This window comes from Pogoniulus pusillus, chromosome 8 (genome assembly GCF_015220805.1).
Source record: "Pogoniulus pusillus isolate bPogPus1 chromosome 8, bPogPus1.pri, whole genome shotgun sequence".
NCBI classification, from domain to species: domain Eukaryota; kingdom Metazoa; phylum Chordata; class Aves; order Piciformes; family Lybiidae; genus Pogoniulus; species Pogoniulus pusillus.
In genome coordinates this window covers 20,802,191-20,818,809 of record NC_087271.1, presented here as the reverse complement: position 1 = coordinate 20,818,809, position 16,619 = coordinate 20,802,191, and the positions used below count along the sequence as shown (strand labels likewise).

General features: G+C 38.6%; 1 protein-coding gene across 2 annotated transcripts in view; it reads right to left on the bottom strand.

Moving 5' to 3' along the window:
- FAF1 (Fas associated factor 1) overlaps nucleotides 1–16,619 on the bottom strand; it is a 190,537-nt gene that overhangs the window by 170,582 nt on the left and 3,336 nt on the right. For both annotated transcript variants that reach the window (XM_064147538.1, XM_064147537.1), the window contains one exon: nucleotides 2,259–2,327. In XM_064147538.1, the coding sequence (XP_064003608.1) occupies nucleotides 2,259–2,327 (69 nt within the window). The remainder of the gene's footprint in view (nucleotides 1–2,258; nucleotides 2,328–16,619) is intronic.

Sequence of the window (16,619 nt, the reverse complement as noted above, 5' to 3'; positions counted from 1 at the left end):
GCCTGACAGACATTTGATTCTTTCTCGAAGTAGCAATTCCTTTTCTTCCTACAGCACATTTCTTTTGTCTTCCTTTTCTTCACTCCTCTAAATCACCGCTAGATTATCATGATTTGGTTTTTCACTCTTTTTTACAAAAGGCTGCTTGTAATAAAAAGGAGATAGTGCCTTAGTAATTGCAGACTTCTTAGGGCATCTTCTTCACTTTTATTCTCCCCAATTTTATTTTCTTCCACAAGGTACTGTTTCCTTTTCACAGACACTCCTCTCATGTATCTTCTGTTTAGTTTCAAGAATTATGTGCTTTCCTGAAGCCACTCTGACATTCTTTCTTTCCTTTCTCATTTTCTCTGTCTTTTTTAAGCTTGTATTTTCTGTTCATCACTTCTTTTCCCACTATATTCTACTTCTAGATCATTTCACAGAATCACAGAATGTTAGGGGTTGGAAGGATCTCAAAAGATTGAATCCGAACCCTCTACCAGAGCAAGATCACCTAGAGCAGGTCACACAGGAACACATGCAATTGGGTTTTGCATCTCTCAACTGAAGGAGACTTCACAATCTCTCTGAGCAGCCTGTTCCAGTGTTTCTTCACCCCCACGAGTGAAAAAGTTTCTTCTGTATGTTCACCTGGAACCTCCTATGTCCCTTAAAGTTATTTAATCACCACTAGCAAAATTAAACATTTATAACAATTCTCCTAGCCATAGCTTTAAATATTTCAAAGTCCCTTTCAACTCATTCTGGAGTCTCAAAATAATAATATTTTTTCTTTAAAAATCCCCTTACTTGTAGCAATTTTTCATTGCAATTCTTTCACTCAATGCAAGCTGTGAGCATTTACTGCAAAAGAATACATAAAACATGTATTTTACAATTTACAAATGCCCCCAAATCACACCCAACTTATTTGAGAAGCTGTCAACCCAAACAGAATGCATAAGGTTATTCCTTGTGTTCCCATAAACACCTCAGATTTCAAAACAGCCTCACACTAAGCAATTACAAACTACACTGACAAAATACACTTTCAACTACCTGGCTGTGTGTAACACCCAGGATATGTTCTCTCTCTTCTGCTCATTGGTGTTTCATTCTTTCTTATACCATGACATGTTGCATAATAATGTCTCTCATTTTAAACATTTGCTTTGATGTGTTTGGAGTACATGGTGTTTGGTTACAGCTGGTTTCAATATTACAGGTAATTTTAATTACTGTGCCTTAAAAGAAAAGAGAATACTCATTCTAACAAACTCAGATTAAAACTCCACCCTCGCCTCTGTGATGCTTAGTTTGTAATTGTTAGAGAAAACACTCTGGGCCACATAGTAGGAACTATATCAAATCAGTTTTGGCAACTCAAATTTATTTCTTTTCAAAAGTAATTTTCTGATCACCTGGACTGATCCAAAGATTATTCATTTAGGAAAAAAAAGAGAGAAAGAAAAAAAAGAGGAGGGAAGAAATCAAAGGGATTACAGATTAAAGGAAGATTATTCATTTTTTAATTAAGTTTGTTCTATTATACACTTCTAAACCTTAAGAAAATGGATTAATAGTTTCTTTATTTAGCCTGATAATCCTACGGGGAGTCTTAAAGCACCTAAAACTGGTTTTGCTTGTTTTACTGGTTTCTCCCTATTTGTCTGAATATGGAACTCTGTTACAAACTAGAAGAAAGGAGTTTTTAGGATGAGTTTATTTGGGGGCGGGGGGTTGTGTTCAGCTGTGCCTGAATAACTTCGAATCTAAAGAAGGTATGGTCTTAATCTCCAATTCAGTTCTACCCAACAACTACCAACAGTTTTTAAGCTAAAAGCCTATGAAAGATTGAACAAGTTGGTTTCCCTTCCATTTCTTTCACAGGCATCTAAATCCTCAAAAATAATGCAGAAATACACCATCTGCAGTCTAAAAATGCTACCCTTAATAACACTACTTACAACATTACACACACAGTAAACCAAAAAAGGAAACTATCTGAACACAGTATGAAACATGGATTTAAAGGAAAAGAAACAAAGCAGAAAGATATGACAACAATCAGTGCATACCAGGGTATATAGAGCTCAATATACTGTTAACTTGGTAATGAGGCTTTAACAGACCAGAAATAAGCTGTACCTAACCTGCTTGCCTCAGCCACAGAAGACACACTCGGGTTTGAAATAAAGATAACAGCTCTCTCAACAAGATAGCACATCACTGTTATACTAAGTTGATTTATGAAGCTATTTTCTTAGAATACTTACCACTAAATCCCAGTTATTTTGTTCAAGCAATGTTATAGCTTCATCAATATTTTCAATACCAGTGCAGGCCTAAAAACAAAAAGAAGCAGTAAATGGAATTAAAAGCATTAATCAAAATCAGAGTACTAATAATGTCATTAATTTCACCAAACTGATACAAAAGGTGTTAGTCTTCCATTTCTGTTAGAAAAAGGTAATCCAGAAATCAGATTTCAAATTTTCAAGATCAATCATTTGAATATGTTACTTTGTTCCTCCAGAGGATTCCTGTGTAACTTTGAACACGCAACCCAGAGAAGACAAAGTAGTTATATGCAAAATTAGGACAATAGGGATGTCCCATGAAAGTGTTTTGAGAATCCTACACTCAAACCTATTAGATGCTCATATTGCCTCAAAAGGGAGTACAGAATCACAGAATGTTAAGGGTCAGAAAGGACTTCCAGAGATCTTCAAATACAACACCCCTGTCACAGCAGGATCACCTAAGACAGGCTGCACAGGAATGCATCCAGGTGGGTTTTGAAAGTCTCCAGAGAATTACTTAGTACTTAAAATTAAGTTTGAGGTGGATGAAATATTTTGCCTAAAGCCAGAAACATATATCAACCCTACTACCTCCTTCATCATCCTCTACTGGTCATTACCTAGTGCAGCATAAAAGGAAAAGACAGTAGCAAGAATGAATTTTTGATCATTCAATTGCCAGCTTACTACTGTATGTAACAGTAAGCATCCCTTGTCAAACTACTTTAAGTGAAGATAATATAATGAAACATTTACAATCTTTTCCTTTCAGAAAGAAAAAAAAAATCCCTGTGTGTTGGTCTAGTCCTGTAGTCAGGCTTCACCTAGTTCAAGAAATCTAAAACACAACAGCATTTTTAAATTAGTGGTAACATTAACTGTACATTGAGGTGAACGCGAAACTCAAAGCAGCACCTGTACACAGCAAACACTTTGATGAAACAACAGACTTTTTTTTTCTTGGATACCTATACCTTTAAAGCTATTCAACTTCAGCAGGCAGAGCATTTCTATTTGTTCTGTCACATTTTTACTACCATTCACATTGAAGGATATCAGACACGTTTCACCAGAGGGGAAAAATGAAAACAGTTTCATTTCATTCTAGAATTTATCTTTCATCCTCATCAAAACTAGGCTCTGTATTCAAGCACACAAGAGGAGTTCAGACTTTTACAAGACCTGAAACACAATCATATTCCTTTTGCTCTACCACAGTTATGTAAAAAGAAGTTTATGCAACCTTTTAAGAGTAACAATGCAGAGTTAAAGAGCAGCAGCAAACAAATCAGTTTTCCCGATTCAAGAGACACATAAGCCTGTTTTTCTTTTGTATGATAAGAGAAAAACGAAGCCAGGCATAAACCAGACACTTTTTGTCTCCAAAACCACAAAAAGCATTTTCCATGCTCTGACTTTTCTCCCAATTTACAACAACAAAGAAATGAAAAGTGGAATAGAAACAGCAAGGAAATTCACAGCCAATTCTATCTTCCCACATTCAATGCTGAGAATTGCCACACTTGCAAACCCTTGCATGCTGGATGTCTACACAGAATGGACCAGTCTGGAAGACCATGAGGATCACAAGAAGCCATTTTAGAGAATTCTTTTCTGCCTGCAGAGTAGAGATAGTGGTTTCTATTGATCCACAGCGCTATCATGGCCAGACTGATTCCCTCCGGCACAAGAGAAAATTTCTTACATTGCTCACAGCATGAGCCCTGTGTTAATACTGAATTTCACACACTTGCATACAAAGTGCTAAAACGTTTTGAAAAGTACAATTTTCCTCCTCAAAAGCAGAATTTGGCCTTCTTGTCCATTACTTCTTGCAGTTACATATCAGTTTAAAAATGATACAACACTCTAACACACCTCCTAGCAAATGCAATTTACATCAGGTAAACTTGATGAGTACAGGGCTTGAGCTTGTTATTTCTGAAATCACAGGACAATTGATACTTCCATAAACTTGCCACTGAAACTCAGCTCTGCTGAAAAGCACTCTTATTTTGAGAAAAGCTTCTACAGAAATGAGTCTAAGGCACTGCTTACAGAGAAGCGAAACACACTTACACGTCTGGTCACCGCATAAATGAAGAGTTGCTATTTCTCACTTATCAGCTCTGCAAATTCTGCAGGACCTTTCTAAGGTACTTTCAACCTACAATAAGAATCTGACCAAAAATGTGTTGTTTTCAACCCTGGGCTGGGCAGACAAAGTTGAGAAGCTACCTAGAATTCAGGACTCAAACACCAATTTTAGCTGTCCTCCCCTCTTATCATCCCTGCAGCTCAGCTGACTTGCAGCTTTCCATATGGACACTCTTAGGCCATACTAACCACGAAATCAATTCAGTTCACTTTTGCATACTTTTGAGATATACTAAACAAAATTGGCTCACCCTTCTGCCAGAGCAGACTGAAAAGAGTTACCTCATCACAGCAGAGGCAGAGTAATTAAGCAACTAATACACTTGTATGTCTGCATCCTTCCTAAATCATCTTGCTGGTGATTTACAATCTAAAACAGGACCCTGGTTTTGCTCACTTAACAACGCCGAGTCACTGGGTAATGAAAATGGATAGGTGTAAACATTGACTAAAAATCCAACTCACCAGAATTCTTAACATCCAAAAAAAAAGCAGTTTTGTTAAATACTCTCAAATCATTTTTACAATCCTTTTAACATTTGCCTTACAGGAGTTCTAAAACTAAAATTTCACACGGACTGTTTTTGCTACAAAATAAACATTTCTGAATGTCAACAACAAATGAATGATACTTATCAACCTAACCATAAAAGAGGCATTTCAAGATCTCCCTCAACGTCCTGTTAATGTCACAGTTCCAGCAAACCAAGATTCTTCAGAATAGTATTTCAATATGCAGACACTACCACATATAAATCCCTGCCTCAAGTCACAATCCAACAGTAACATCAAAACATAAAACCACTAAAAATGAAAGTTTGCTTACTTTTAACTGCATCATATCATGCAAGATAAATTCAAGAAAATCATCTGGTTTGCATGTCTTTTATTTTCCCTAAGAAATTAAGCACACAAAACAGGTAAGCATGACGTGTTATCAAGGTCTCTGTAGCAACAGATTAGTCCCAGAACAACCTGGCCTGCTTCTGCCTTTGTTTTCTCCAGGGAAACACACAGAGGAAACCAGCAGGTTCTGTGAGCAACAATATAAACCCATGAGGAAGCAGACTTGGTTAGGCTCTCATCCCTAAATGCAAGGGCTGACTTTTCCTGTGTCTGGAATATTTATAAGAGCTTCTTCTGATGGATTTCTTTCCATGTTAGCTGGCTACATTTTCACTAAATCTGGAATAATTTAATTGGTATGAGTTCAGAAACACCATGAGACTTACCTAGGAGGGCACACTAAAGTCACAGGGCTTACTTACAATACATAAGGACATTTTGCTTGTTTTTATCTCTTTCATTCTAAACAGGCAAGAAGCAAACAAACAAAAAACCCAAACAAACAAACAAAAAAAAATAGTAAAAGTTACATTTTTGCAGAAACAGAGGGGGGAAAAAAAACCTTCAAATATATCAAAATAGATGATCTCCAAAGACACAGAAGCACACCTTTGTTACTAAGCAAGGAAAACAATTCTAGCAGGGAAGACATGGGTTTTTTGGGTTTGGGGGTTGGGGTTTTTGTATCCACAAATCTTAGTTTTATTTTCATGAGAAACTTAATTAAAAGCATTAAATATTTTGTATTGAAATTCTGATCAGAATACTACTAACTCTTGATTCAGTCAACAACCAGTACATCCTCTAAGTCATCACACTGAAAGGAACAATCCACCACAGTAAAACTTTTAAGAATTGCTGATTTGTAAACCTTTACAAGAGATCCCAACATTTTTTTGAAGGACGAATGGGAAGAAAAGGTAGAACAAGTTCACAGAATGGTAGGGATTTGAAGGGATCTCTGGAGATTATCTAGTCCACCCCCTGGTTTTATTTCCTCCTCCTCTCTGCATTTCCACTCTGCAGTTTTTTCCTTAACAGCAGCTCCAGAGACTGTGCAGTCTTCTGTTTTCTTTTCAGCCCACACAAGGGGAAAATTAATGTGAAGATGGAAAACTATTGCTTTGCACCAAACACATAAAATTCAGATGCTGAACACAAACGTACTCAATGTTAAAACAACTTCCTCAGCACCCTGCTTTTCCAGACCAGGTAGGTGTTTCCATCAGGCAGATTTAGATTTGTACGCAGTAAAATTTCAGAGTGCTGCTCTGAAAGGTTTTCAGGTAGCACCACAGATTAACCACCACCTTTTGACAGAGATCATACCCTTGCAGAGATTCACAGCTAACCATTAGGAGCCCTATTTAACCGGCACAGTAACACTACACACTGTTGCATAAAACCAGTGAAGTAGCCACCAAAGAAGCCATTCAGTAGGAGAAAATTAAGAGGGCAGACAGACATCACAACATTTAAGAAAAACCTAGGAAGTGCTTCCAGAAAGCTATATTGCAGGATGACAGACTTGCTCTTCTAAATCCCTTGCAGGGTGGTCTGACCCCAGCAACCCTTAACAGCTGGATCTGGGTTTTGAGTCCTTCTGTGACCCCCGCCCCCCCCCACCCCGCCTCAACAGCACAGACTTTAGCCTACCTCCACATCACAGGAAAGCAGCTGACTTCCCCATCTGGCAGCAGCTGCTGTTGAAAATGCTTCTCTGACACCTGCTGCACAGACCCAAGCAGTTGTTCACAGCAAACCTGGAAGGGACAACTGCTGCTGCTAACACAGAGAGCTGGGCTGTTACTTTTGCAAAAGCCAGGAAAGCAACAAACAGCTGCTGCTAACTCAAACACAGAGGCAGACTACTGTTGTCCCAACAGACAGGGGGTGGCAGTTGTTGCACAGAAGCTGGGAGCAAATGGTACTCGGCAGCAAGGCAGAATTTGTCTCACCTGTGGCACCATTTCCCTTCTCACCAAGGCCAAACGCAGCAGCCAGAAGTCTCCAGAAGACCACACTCAGCCTAGCAGCCAGTAGTTGGATATGAAGACTTAGAAGTCTGCCCTCTCAACTTTTTTTGTTGAACAATTGCATATTTCCTCTGACTACCAACAGCAGCTATATTTTCTCCAAACAAGGACCATCTCTAAGCTAAACCAAACTAGGTTTTAGCCTGGAACATTTTGCACAACAGGTTCAGGCTCATTAAAATCAGGCAAACAGATGGATGTGAATTACACTCTCTCCTGTAAAAGTCATCTAGGAGGGGAAAAAAAATCTCACTTGGTGCTTAAGTAATCTCCACATGCACACTGCAGTTAATATCCTCAGCTGCAGCTTCTTGCAGTAATTCAGCGCAGATGCAAATACAGGTACCATGCTCAGCCCCATAACCAAAAGGATAAAATTAGAGCCAGCCATAGCTCCAGGGACCCATAATGGGAACAAATTTAGACAACTGATCTCCAGAGTAAAGTCATACCAGTTGTCAGCTACAGGCTTTTTCCTTCTGGCCAATATCTCCTGCATCTGTCTCAAAATAAGACTAAGCTACTGTGATTCAATCTGATGCCTAGTCCTCAGACACTGAAACAGCTCTCCTGAGCCAGATCAAAATGAAAAAAGAGCTTTCTGTCATCAGCATTTTTTTGCAACTGTAGCTCAATCTTTTTAATATTTATACAAAGAATGTCCAAATAAAGAACTACATGAAGGCACAAAAAAAATCAAAAGGTGAGACTACCTAGGAAAAAAAAAAAGCTTTCACCTTTTTGGGATCTCCTGCAAACTCCAAGAAGTCAGCATTAATACATTTCCACCCACAGCAACTGCACAGACAGCACCCTAGGAAATGATCACTTCTGGAAGTACTCAGTAAGTGTTTAGCACTAGATACAGCAATGCAACTAGGGCTAACTCTATTCCATAAAGATATACAATGTCATTTTAAAGAGAAATCAAAAAGCACTGTCAAAGCATAAATACTGATAAAATCAATTCACTACCCTTTCAGTAACTCTTCATAAAGTAAGAGAGATTAGGAGCATGGCAAAATCTTTTTTGGTAGAGGCTCTTAGTCTGCCCAGAAGGATGGCTGAATTCTGCAGGTCAGCATCTTGAAAACATAATATACACAAAATAAGAAAGTTCTTAATAGTATATGAGCTATAGCAAAGGGTATTACTCATCTCCTCGCTTACCTCCCCTGCAATATAACCAAAACTCAGTTTACCAGTTTTCTCACCTCTTCAGTTACAACCAGACAGATCAGTTCACAGATACACTCCAGCTTCCTCTCAGGTTTTGCATAGCTCCAAAGACGAAGTCTAGAGTCTCCCTGGGCAGCTTGTTCCAGCTCTTCAGCACCTTTCCTGGGAAATTTTGCTTCCTTCTATTTAATTATAATTTCCTTTGCTGCAATCCATATCCATTGCCTCTCATCCTTGGACTGTGTAATTCCAAGAGAAATCTGATTAACCTCGCCTTTCACAAAACATACTGCAGCCTCTTCTCTGCTAGGCAGCCCTCCTCTGGACTTGCTCCACTTTGTCAATGGTGGGACAGATACTGAAGAAGGTACTGCTGATAGCAATAGTCTCACCAGTACTGCACAGAGAAAGAATGGACTCCCTCAGCCTCCTGGCATACTGCAGTCACTATGTGGTTACTACTTCTACTAGAAAAATCTGTCATTCTCTTCTCAAGAATTCCTAATAAAAATCAGGTTTCTGGACGTAGGACTGTTAAAGAACCCAACCCCTAGTTTGCCATTTCTGAAGTGAAACATAGTACCTTGCTTCCTTTTCCCATTCCTCATGAAGAGAATGGCTCAGTTATCATATATAAAAGTTTATAATCTATAAAGCACCCAAGGACAACACCAAATTTTATCTGCTAGAAGACTACTCAAACCCAGAAAGTTTTAGGACACTAAAACTATAACATATTGGTAAAAGAGAAAATTTTATTGACAATTCACACACATGCTGTGGCAATGGCAATTACTCTAAAGCAACAGAAACAGAGCATAGCACTTGTTCCCTAAAAATAGGTAAAGGTACATGCTCAACCAAGCATGTAAAGGCATTAGTACCATAGTATCAGATTTAGGATCCACACATAACTCCCCTCTGGACTATCAGCTGAGGTTCTTGATACCTCAGCTCTTTTCACCCCAGAGTCCCACCTATCTCAGGACCACCTCCACAGTGTGCAACACCAGCTACATACATAGCACATATGTGCCTCTGTGGCATCTCTCATCATTCTAACTTTGCAACGACCCTACTGATGTAATGAGACTGTTCTTATTATGAGTCATCCACGGTTATTAAATTAACTTTTACTTCTTTCTGTTTCAGACAAAGACTGAGACACAAACCAAGAAGTCACCTACTGCAGGCATCTAAATGAAGAGGTAAGAATGCTTCTTGATTTTTATACATCTCAGGAGACCATCTTGTAAAAATTAGGCAGATTCACCAGCAGTTTGCTTAGGAAAAATCAAGCTAACCCACTTACCAGTATCACAAATTAAGAAAGTATTTAGGTAAATATGCAGGGCTAAAGTTTTGCCCAATGCATTTCAACTCCCACCTCCAACTAGAAACAAGCTTCCTTGTTCTACTATTCAAGCACCACGTTCAGCAAAAATATGAAGGAAGCATTAATCACTGTACTGTAAAAAACAGAAAAAATTGTATTTCTGAAGGCCACAGAAGACATTTCTACCTATTAGTTACCAAGATGACAAGAGTAAACTTTGCCCATGCTCTGAGATGACTGCAAGCCTTCTGAGCTAAGCAAGCAGAGTACAAAGTCTAAACTGGTAGCATGAAGCTCTAACCACTTCTTAGCAGAACTAGCTAACTTGGCACCATGCTAACCACTTTCAAATGGTTTCCAGCAGACTTTGCACACTCTCAAGACTCATGAGCAAGTTATGCTTCCGGAATACCACGAAAGCACATCCCTAGGAAGCCCACAAGCTGAGCCAAGACATGAATTCTAGTTTCCCAAACCCCATGCTAACACTCTAGCATTTATGCCACATGCATTACATACAAAGGGCAGTGGTCAAACTGAATTAAAAACCAAACCAAAACATAAGTCAGTACCCATTAATTAGTACTCTGGACTGCTAAACCCATTTGTCTTTCCTAAGGACTGAAGACAGCCTTTACCAAACAACTACAAAAAGTTTCAATTAGGATAATGCATTTTTTTTTTTGTGCTTGTTCAGTACTTTAACATAAAGTGTCTCAGTGAAGGAAAAACCTCCAAGATTTCCAAAATCACAGATATTTTGTTCTTATAGTATCTTATATGTTATCACATAAAAAGATAAAATGGTGGGAAAAGAACCACAGGCATCAGACACTTGCTTACTGGATATTTGCTGTCATCTGTTTTCTCTTCATTGACTCAAAAGCAGTGGAAACTTAAAAACAACTAAAGAATAAATAAAAGCCACTTTCTAGATAAGCACAGAAAGGAAAAATACTAACCCACACAAAAAACTTTTACTTAAGATTCCACAAACACTTAGGGTTTTTTTTGGTAAAGAACACAACCACAAGGAACAGAAAAAAAATCTTCAAAATCTGGAAATGGTATCCAAAGCAGTGAATCAGAACAACAACAAATCCCAGCCAAACACAGACCATGTACAACAAAGCAGACCAACAAGGAGTGCAGGACAAAAAAATAAGCAACACATTTCTCTAAAGACATAAAAATTATATGAGCTCTTAAAAGCACTAAGACAAGGAATGCTTGCCAGGCTGCCAGCAAGTCCCTATGACGAAAGGAAGAAGGTACTACAGAGGTATTCAAAGAAGGTAAGGGCACATCAAAAAAAGCTAAATTAATTCTATGTGCTCATACTCACTACAAAGGAACCTAGGGAGCATCCCATAAGAAGGCTGCTCTTTACAGGGAACTCTACCATCCTAAAGTGTCAGTAGAGACATATAGAACAAACCACCAGGACCAGATGATAGTCCCCAAAATTCTAATGGCACTTAAATACTAATGTTTCACAGCAGGCTGCCCTTTAAATGCTCTTCAGGTAAAAGTTAAACCAACTTCACATTCCCACGGTGCTGACTGACTCACTTTGGTGAGTTTTACTGCAGTGTAAACCAGAAGTGGTTAAGATTTCTACAGTTCAGACAAATTTGACTTCTCTACCATAAGAAACAGTAGAAATTCCCATAAGGTACACAGACTAAAATTAGTATACACATGAACCACAGAAAGTTAGAAGTTGGAAGGGACCTCAAAAGATCATCCAGTCCAACCCCTCTATCAGAGCAAGGTCATGCTGGAACATATCCAGATGGTTTTAAATGTCTCCACTGAAGGAGACTCCACAACCTCTTTAGGCAGCCTGTTCCAGTGCTCCACCACCCTCACAGTGAAAAAGTTTTTCCTTATGCTTACATGGAACCTCCTATTTCCAGCTTGCACCCACTGCCCCTTGTCATTTGACATCACTGAGAAGAGCCTGGCTCCATCCTCCCAACACTCAACCTTCACATATTTATAAACATTAATGAGATAATGTTACCTCATTAATGTTTGGAGAATGAGTCTCATCTTCTCCAAGCTGAAGAGTCCCAGCCACTCAAGCCTTTGCTCATAAAGGAGATGTTCAATTCCCTTAATCATCTTTGTGGCTCTGTGCTGAACTCTTTCAAATGGTTCCCTGTTCTTAAAATGAGGGGCCCAGAATTGGACAGAATATTCCAGATGCAGCCTCACCAGGGTGGAGGAGAAAGGGAGAACTTCTCTCAATCTACCAGCCACACCCCTTCTAATACATATTCCAAGTCAGTAAGGAAAAATGAACACAGCTTCTGCAGAGGAAATTCACACATCACACAGACATCTCTGAAGCACTCAGATGAAAAACACCAGGCTAACTCAGACTAACACACTTTTATTTCTCAAGTCTTATAACAAAGTCCGTCACCAAGCTTTTAAAGCGCTGACTTCCAGAAACCAGGAGAAGGTAAATCCATTCAAATGCTGTGTATTTCAGCTCTTTCCTAAGGACCAGTCACTGCTGCAGATGAGACATTAGGTCAGTAGAGTCTTCAATCTGAGCTGATATGGCACCTTTGATACTCGCTCACACAAACAACCTGCCCTTTAAGGGAAAAAAAAAAATAATAGAGGTGACTCGATTTCAGAGTTCTGGTCTCCACAAATTGTATTTTACCTATCACAGGAAACAAAACCTATCTAAAATAACTCAAGGGCTACTGTACTCTGTTCTAGTTTCAAAACCCATTTAAAAAACTTCAGCTTTAATGAATTATCTTTTGAAAGCATAACTACTGCTGCAGAACAAAGACCTGCTCAACCAGTTAGACATAGAGGACCAGCAGATGACTACTTCAAGAGACCAAACAACATGTTACGCATACATTAGGGCATTGGTTTCCTCCTTGTGCAGTTTGATTTTACAACTGCACATTATGCAGTCAACTCTAAAAAATGGACTTAATTAATAGGTACCAATTCAAGACAGTAAGCAAGTCATTTCCTTTCATCCAAATGGCAAGGGATGTGTAAAATGTTAGGTACTTCCCCAGGCTTTTTATTCTAGTTCTTACAGTAGTTAAAAGGAAGGATTCACCTAATGGCTGCCTCACAAATGAACAAACATATCCACTGACCAGAAAATAGGAAGTCCTGTCAAAGGCATGCCACCCAGTTCCTCTAATAAGCTATTAATTCTTGCTTCTAGTAGGAAAATGCATGGGAACTAGGCTTCCAAAGGTAACTGAACCATAAGAACTGCTCAAACAGAGGAGGAAGTTCTACCCTTTCAGATTTTCCAGCACCAATACAGTGGTCTCAATATAGGAGATTCTCTGAACCCCTTCAGACATGTAGCAGCTTGCTCCAATTCTCATCCCCTCCCTCACTTCCTTCCACACAAAAACAGGAACTTGGGTAAGTTATGTTTACTGTACATGACTCTTGCTTACCAAGAAATATCAGCTACATTTTATTTTCAATATGCCAAATAACTTTCACATTACCTTTCAATGAAAGCTCATTCTTAACCTCTGGGAGTACAGATAACTAGTAAGTTCAATATTATAATTAGTATTAGTTGTCATGACATCTGAAAAAAGATTCTCCAGTTACCACCTCTCAATCTGTTTCAGTGACCTACTAACCCAAATACCTACATGAATGGGCTGATGGAAACGGTGACATGATTACTATGATGTGAAGTCTTTTCAAGGTAATTGAATGAAAAGAACAGCACATACCTCTTTCTAAAGATGAACTGGTGCTTCAGTGCTAAATTATTCAGGTTCTCGCAGCAGGGCTGTAATGCACAGAAACCATGGTATATTTTCTTGTCTATACATGCCACTATCTGTGCTTCCATAGGAGACTTTAGCTGACTTTTCCATGAACAGCTATCAGTGGAAATATCTAAGTTACCAGGTTTCTAAATAGACACCACTCTTACTTCAGTTTCTTATTTTTGACATTGGAATGCACTTCACCTTTAATTTAAAGGCCAGAAAAGAGACTAATACATCAAACTAGCTTATGATGAAGATGAGCTTTGGGATTACAGGTGAGTCTAGCTTGTGATGAAGATGAGCTTTGGCATTACAGCTGAGTCTGAAAGCATCTGGAGAAATTAAATTGTTGATTCTTCAGAAAAACACAAAGAACAAATTACTAAAAGCAGCACTTTTGGTATCAGAAAACAACAATTGAATTAACCAAAGTGCATTAAACATGCAGTATTCTTTTAGCACACCTACTGACTCTAAGGCCATTTACAGCAAACCCAAACAAAGAAATCAAATAACCAGTTCCAATGCTGTTATTGACTGCAATTTAAAAAATTACAGCATGTGATAAAAAACAGCAAGTATTACCAGGAATTCTAATCAAAATGAAAATTAAGAGGCTTCATAGGAAGAACTTCAACATTTCAACTGTCCTAAAGTCCTCCTTTTTCACACTGAAAAGTAGCCCTGATAGCTATTTCAAAAAATAGCTAAGGATATAATAACTTACTTTCACACAAAAGTCAGGTGAAGTGGCGCTCAAAATCTTGGCACCTGCCTACTGAAAATGTAGCAGAGTCCACTTCTCCTTAAAGATATCCAGAATGAGTAGATGAAGAAACAAAGCTGCTTGTCTCAAACCCTGATTTCTAGAGTACTGGGCTTCCTTCCAGTTACTAGAGTTGCAGATCTCTCAGTCCAGCTGGTGTGCTCTAAGACCACCCACTACATCACATTCTACAGAGAAGCCACACAGAAGCCTGGTTTGAGCAAGACTGAGAACTTAAGCTCAGACAGATCTGAACACATATAAACCCAGAAATTTTGGTGCACAGGGAGAGATTCCGGTAAAAAACGTAGGCTTCCAAAGATTTTAAACATAACTTGAAGGACACTTCCAAAGATTTAAACTTTGATTGGAAGTCTCTCTTCAGCACCTGCCTTTTGTAGAGGATCTTGTTCCAAATGAAGTGCCAAACACTTCAGAGAAAAGTCTGCAAAGAAATCAGGAACAGTCTTTTCTGCTCTGATGCCTTAACAGAACACGATCTTGTCTTTCAGAAATCAGTGTCAAGGATATCAACTTTGCTAGTTGTTCAAAACCGCTTAGTGGATTGTTAACCCTTACCAAAAAAATGTTTGAAACACTGTTTCAAGCACTGAGTCTAAGTCATAGCCCAAGGTAAGAGTTAAGGGTAGTGACTCAAAGTGATTCCTGAACCTGCCTACATTTTTCACCCTTCAAATTTTCATATTAGCAGTTAACTTACAAATGATAGAAAACCTAGGCCACAACACCAGTAAAAGGAAAGCAAAGCTCCCTTAGCATCCCTCCCCCCAAAACTACACATGTATATTCTGCACACAGACAGTGAAAACAAAGTGCATAAAAGAGATAATCTTGCACTCGGCTGAAGCAGACAGATGTTTTCATAGCCACCAAAAAATAAGTCTTTAAAAACATATCTCATCCATTTTTTAACTGCACTGTGTTAACTTCCAGAGTTAAAAAGCTTCTCCAGTTTCTTTAATTCTAGCCACTCCAGAAAGAACAGAGTAGTCTGAATTATGTTTAAACCTTAGTGGTTCGGTTTTAGAACTTAAAACATGATTATATAGCATGCTTTCTCACCTTTCTGTCACTGATGCCAACGAGCTTCTTCCTTTCCAAGGCTCCCTTGCTCCTCCTACAAACCCCTGCTTTTATGTAAAAGACTGACACGAAGGTGAAGTTTGAAGAAAAACTATTTATATGTGTGTGAATTATGCCAAAGGCAATCTATTGCCCGGTTAAGGAAAAAAAAAAAATCATATAACTTTGTTTCACAATGACCACAGACAGAAGGAAGAAGAAAACTTTGCCACTCCACTCCAAAGTCTTTCACCCAGATCAGATCTTGAGCTACTTATTTGGTCAATGAAAAATGCGAATTCTATGAAAAATTCCCTTCTGAAGCTCCACGTACCAGATATTCTTGTAATACATGAACACCAGGGATGTGGCAAATCCCACAATACTCTAATCCTTAGGCCCACTCTGTGTTTAGAACTGCTGTCAGGACAGCCACATAGCATGAACAAAGTGGTCCTATGATTTACAATGACAAAAAGATATTCTTGCTAATTTTAGTTCCCACCCTGAGTGAAGCTGTAAAAACGAAGGCAAAGGTGATGGCTTACAAAAACATCAATGACTGACATTTCTGCCAATACTCAGAGACTGATTTTCATTCCTGAATAGTTTACATCATTTTAACTAAGTTCAGTGCAACTGAATTTGCAATTTAAAAAGAATGAACAAATTTATTCTCCTTCTACCGAAAACTGGACCCTAAATTGCATAGATCATGAGTGTATTTGCATCATGTGGATAACTGGGCATCCCACTGCAGATGGAAGTACATTTTGCAGGTAAGCACACTACACAAAAGAACAGAGATGTTAGCAAAAAACGGTAGAAATTATAACACCCTCATTTCCCCCCAGTATGCAAGGTATGTCGCAGCATTATTCTTTCACCAATTCACATACAGTTACCTTTTGTAAAGCATTTATGCTATGAACACAAGCTGTTGTGTTTTTTTTCCTATATGCCAATGACACTTTGTGGAGAAATTCTGAATTGCATTTAGTAAAACAACTAAAACTTGTTTGTGCACTTAACTCCACTGCTTTAGCTACTTCCACTGAAAACAATCAGACTACTCATGTATAAAGTTAAGCTTCTGGATAATCTTTCTTAAGTGAGGGCCTAAAAAGGAAAAGTTAGACAGGT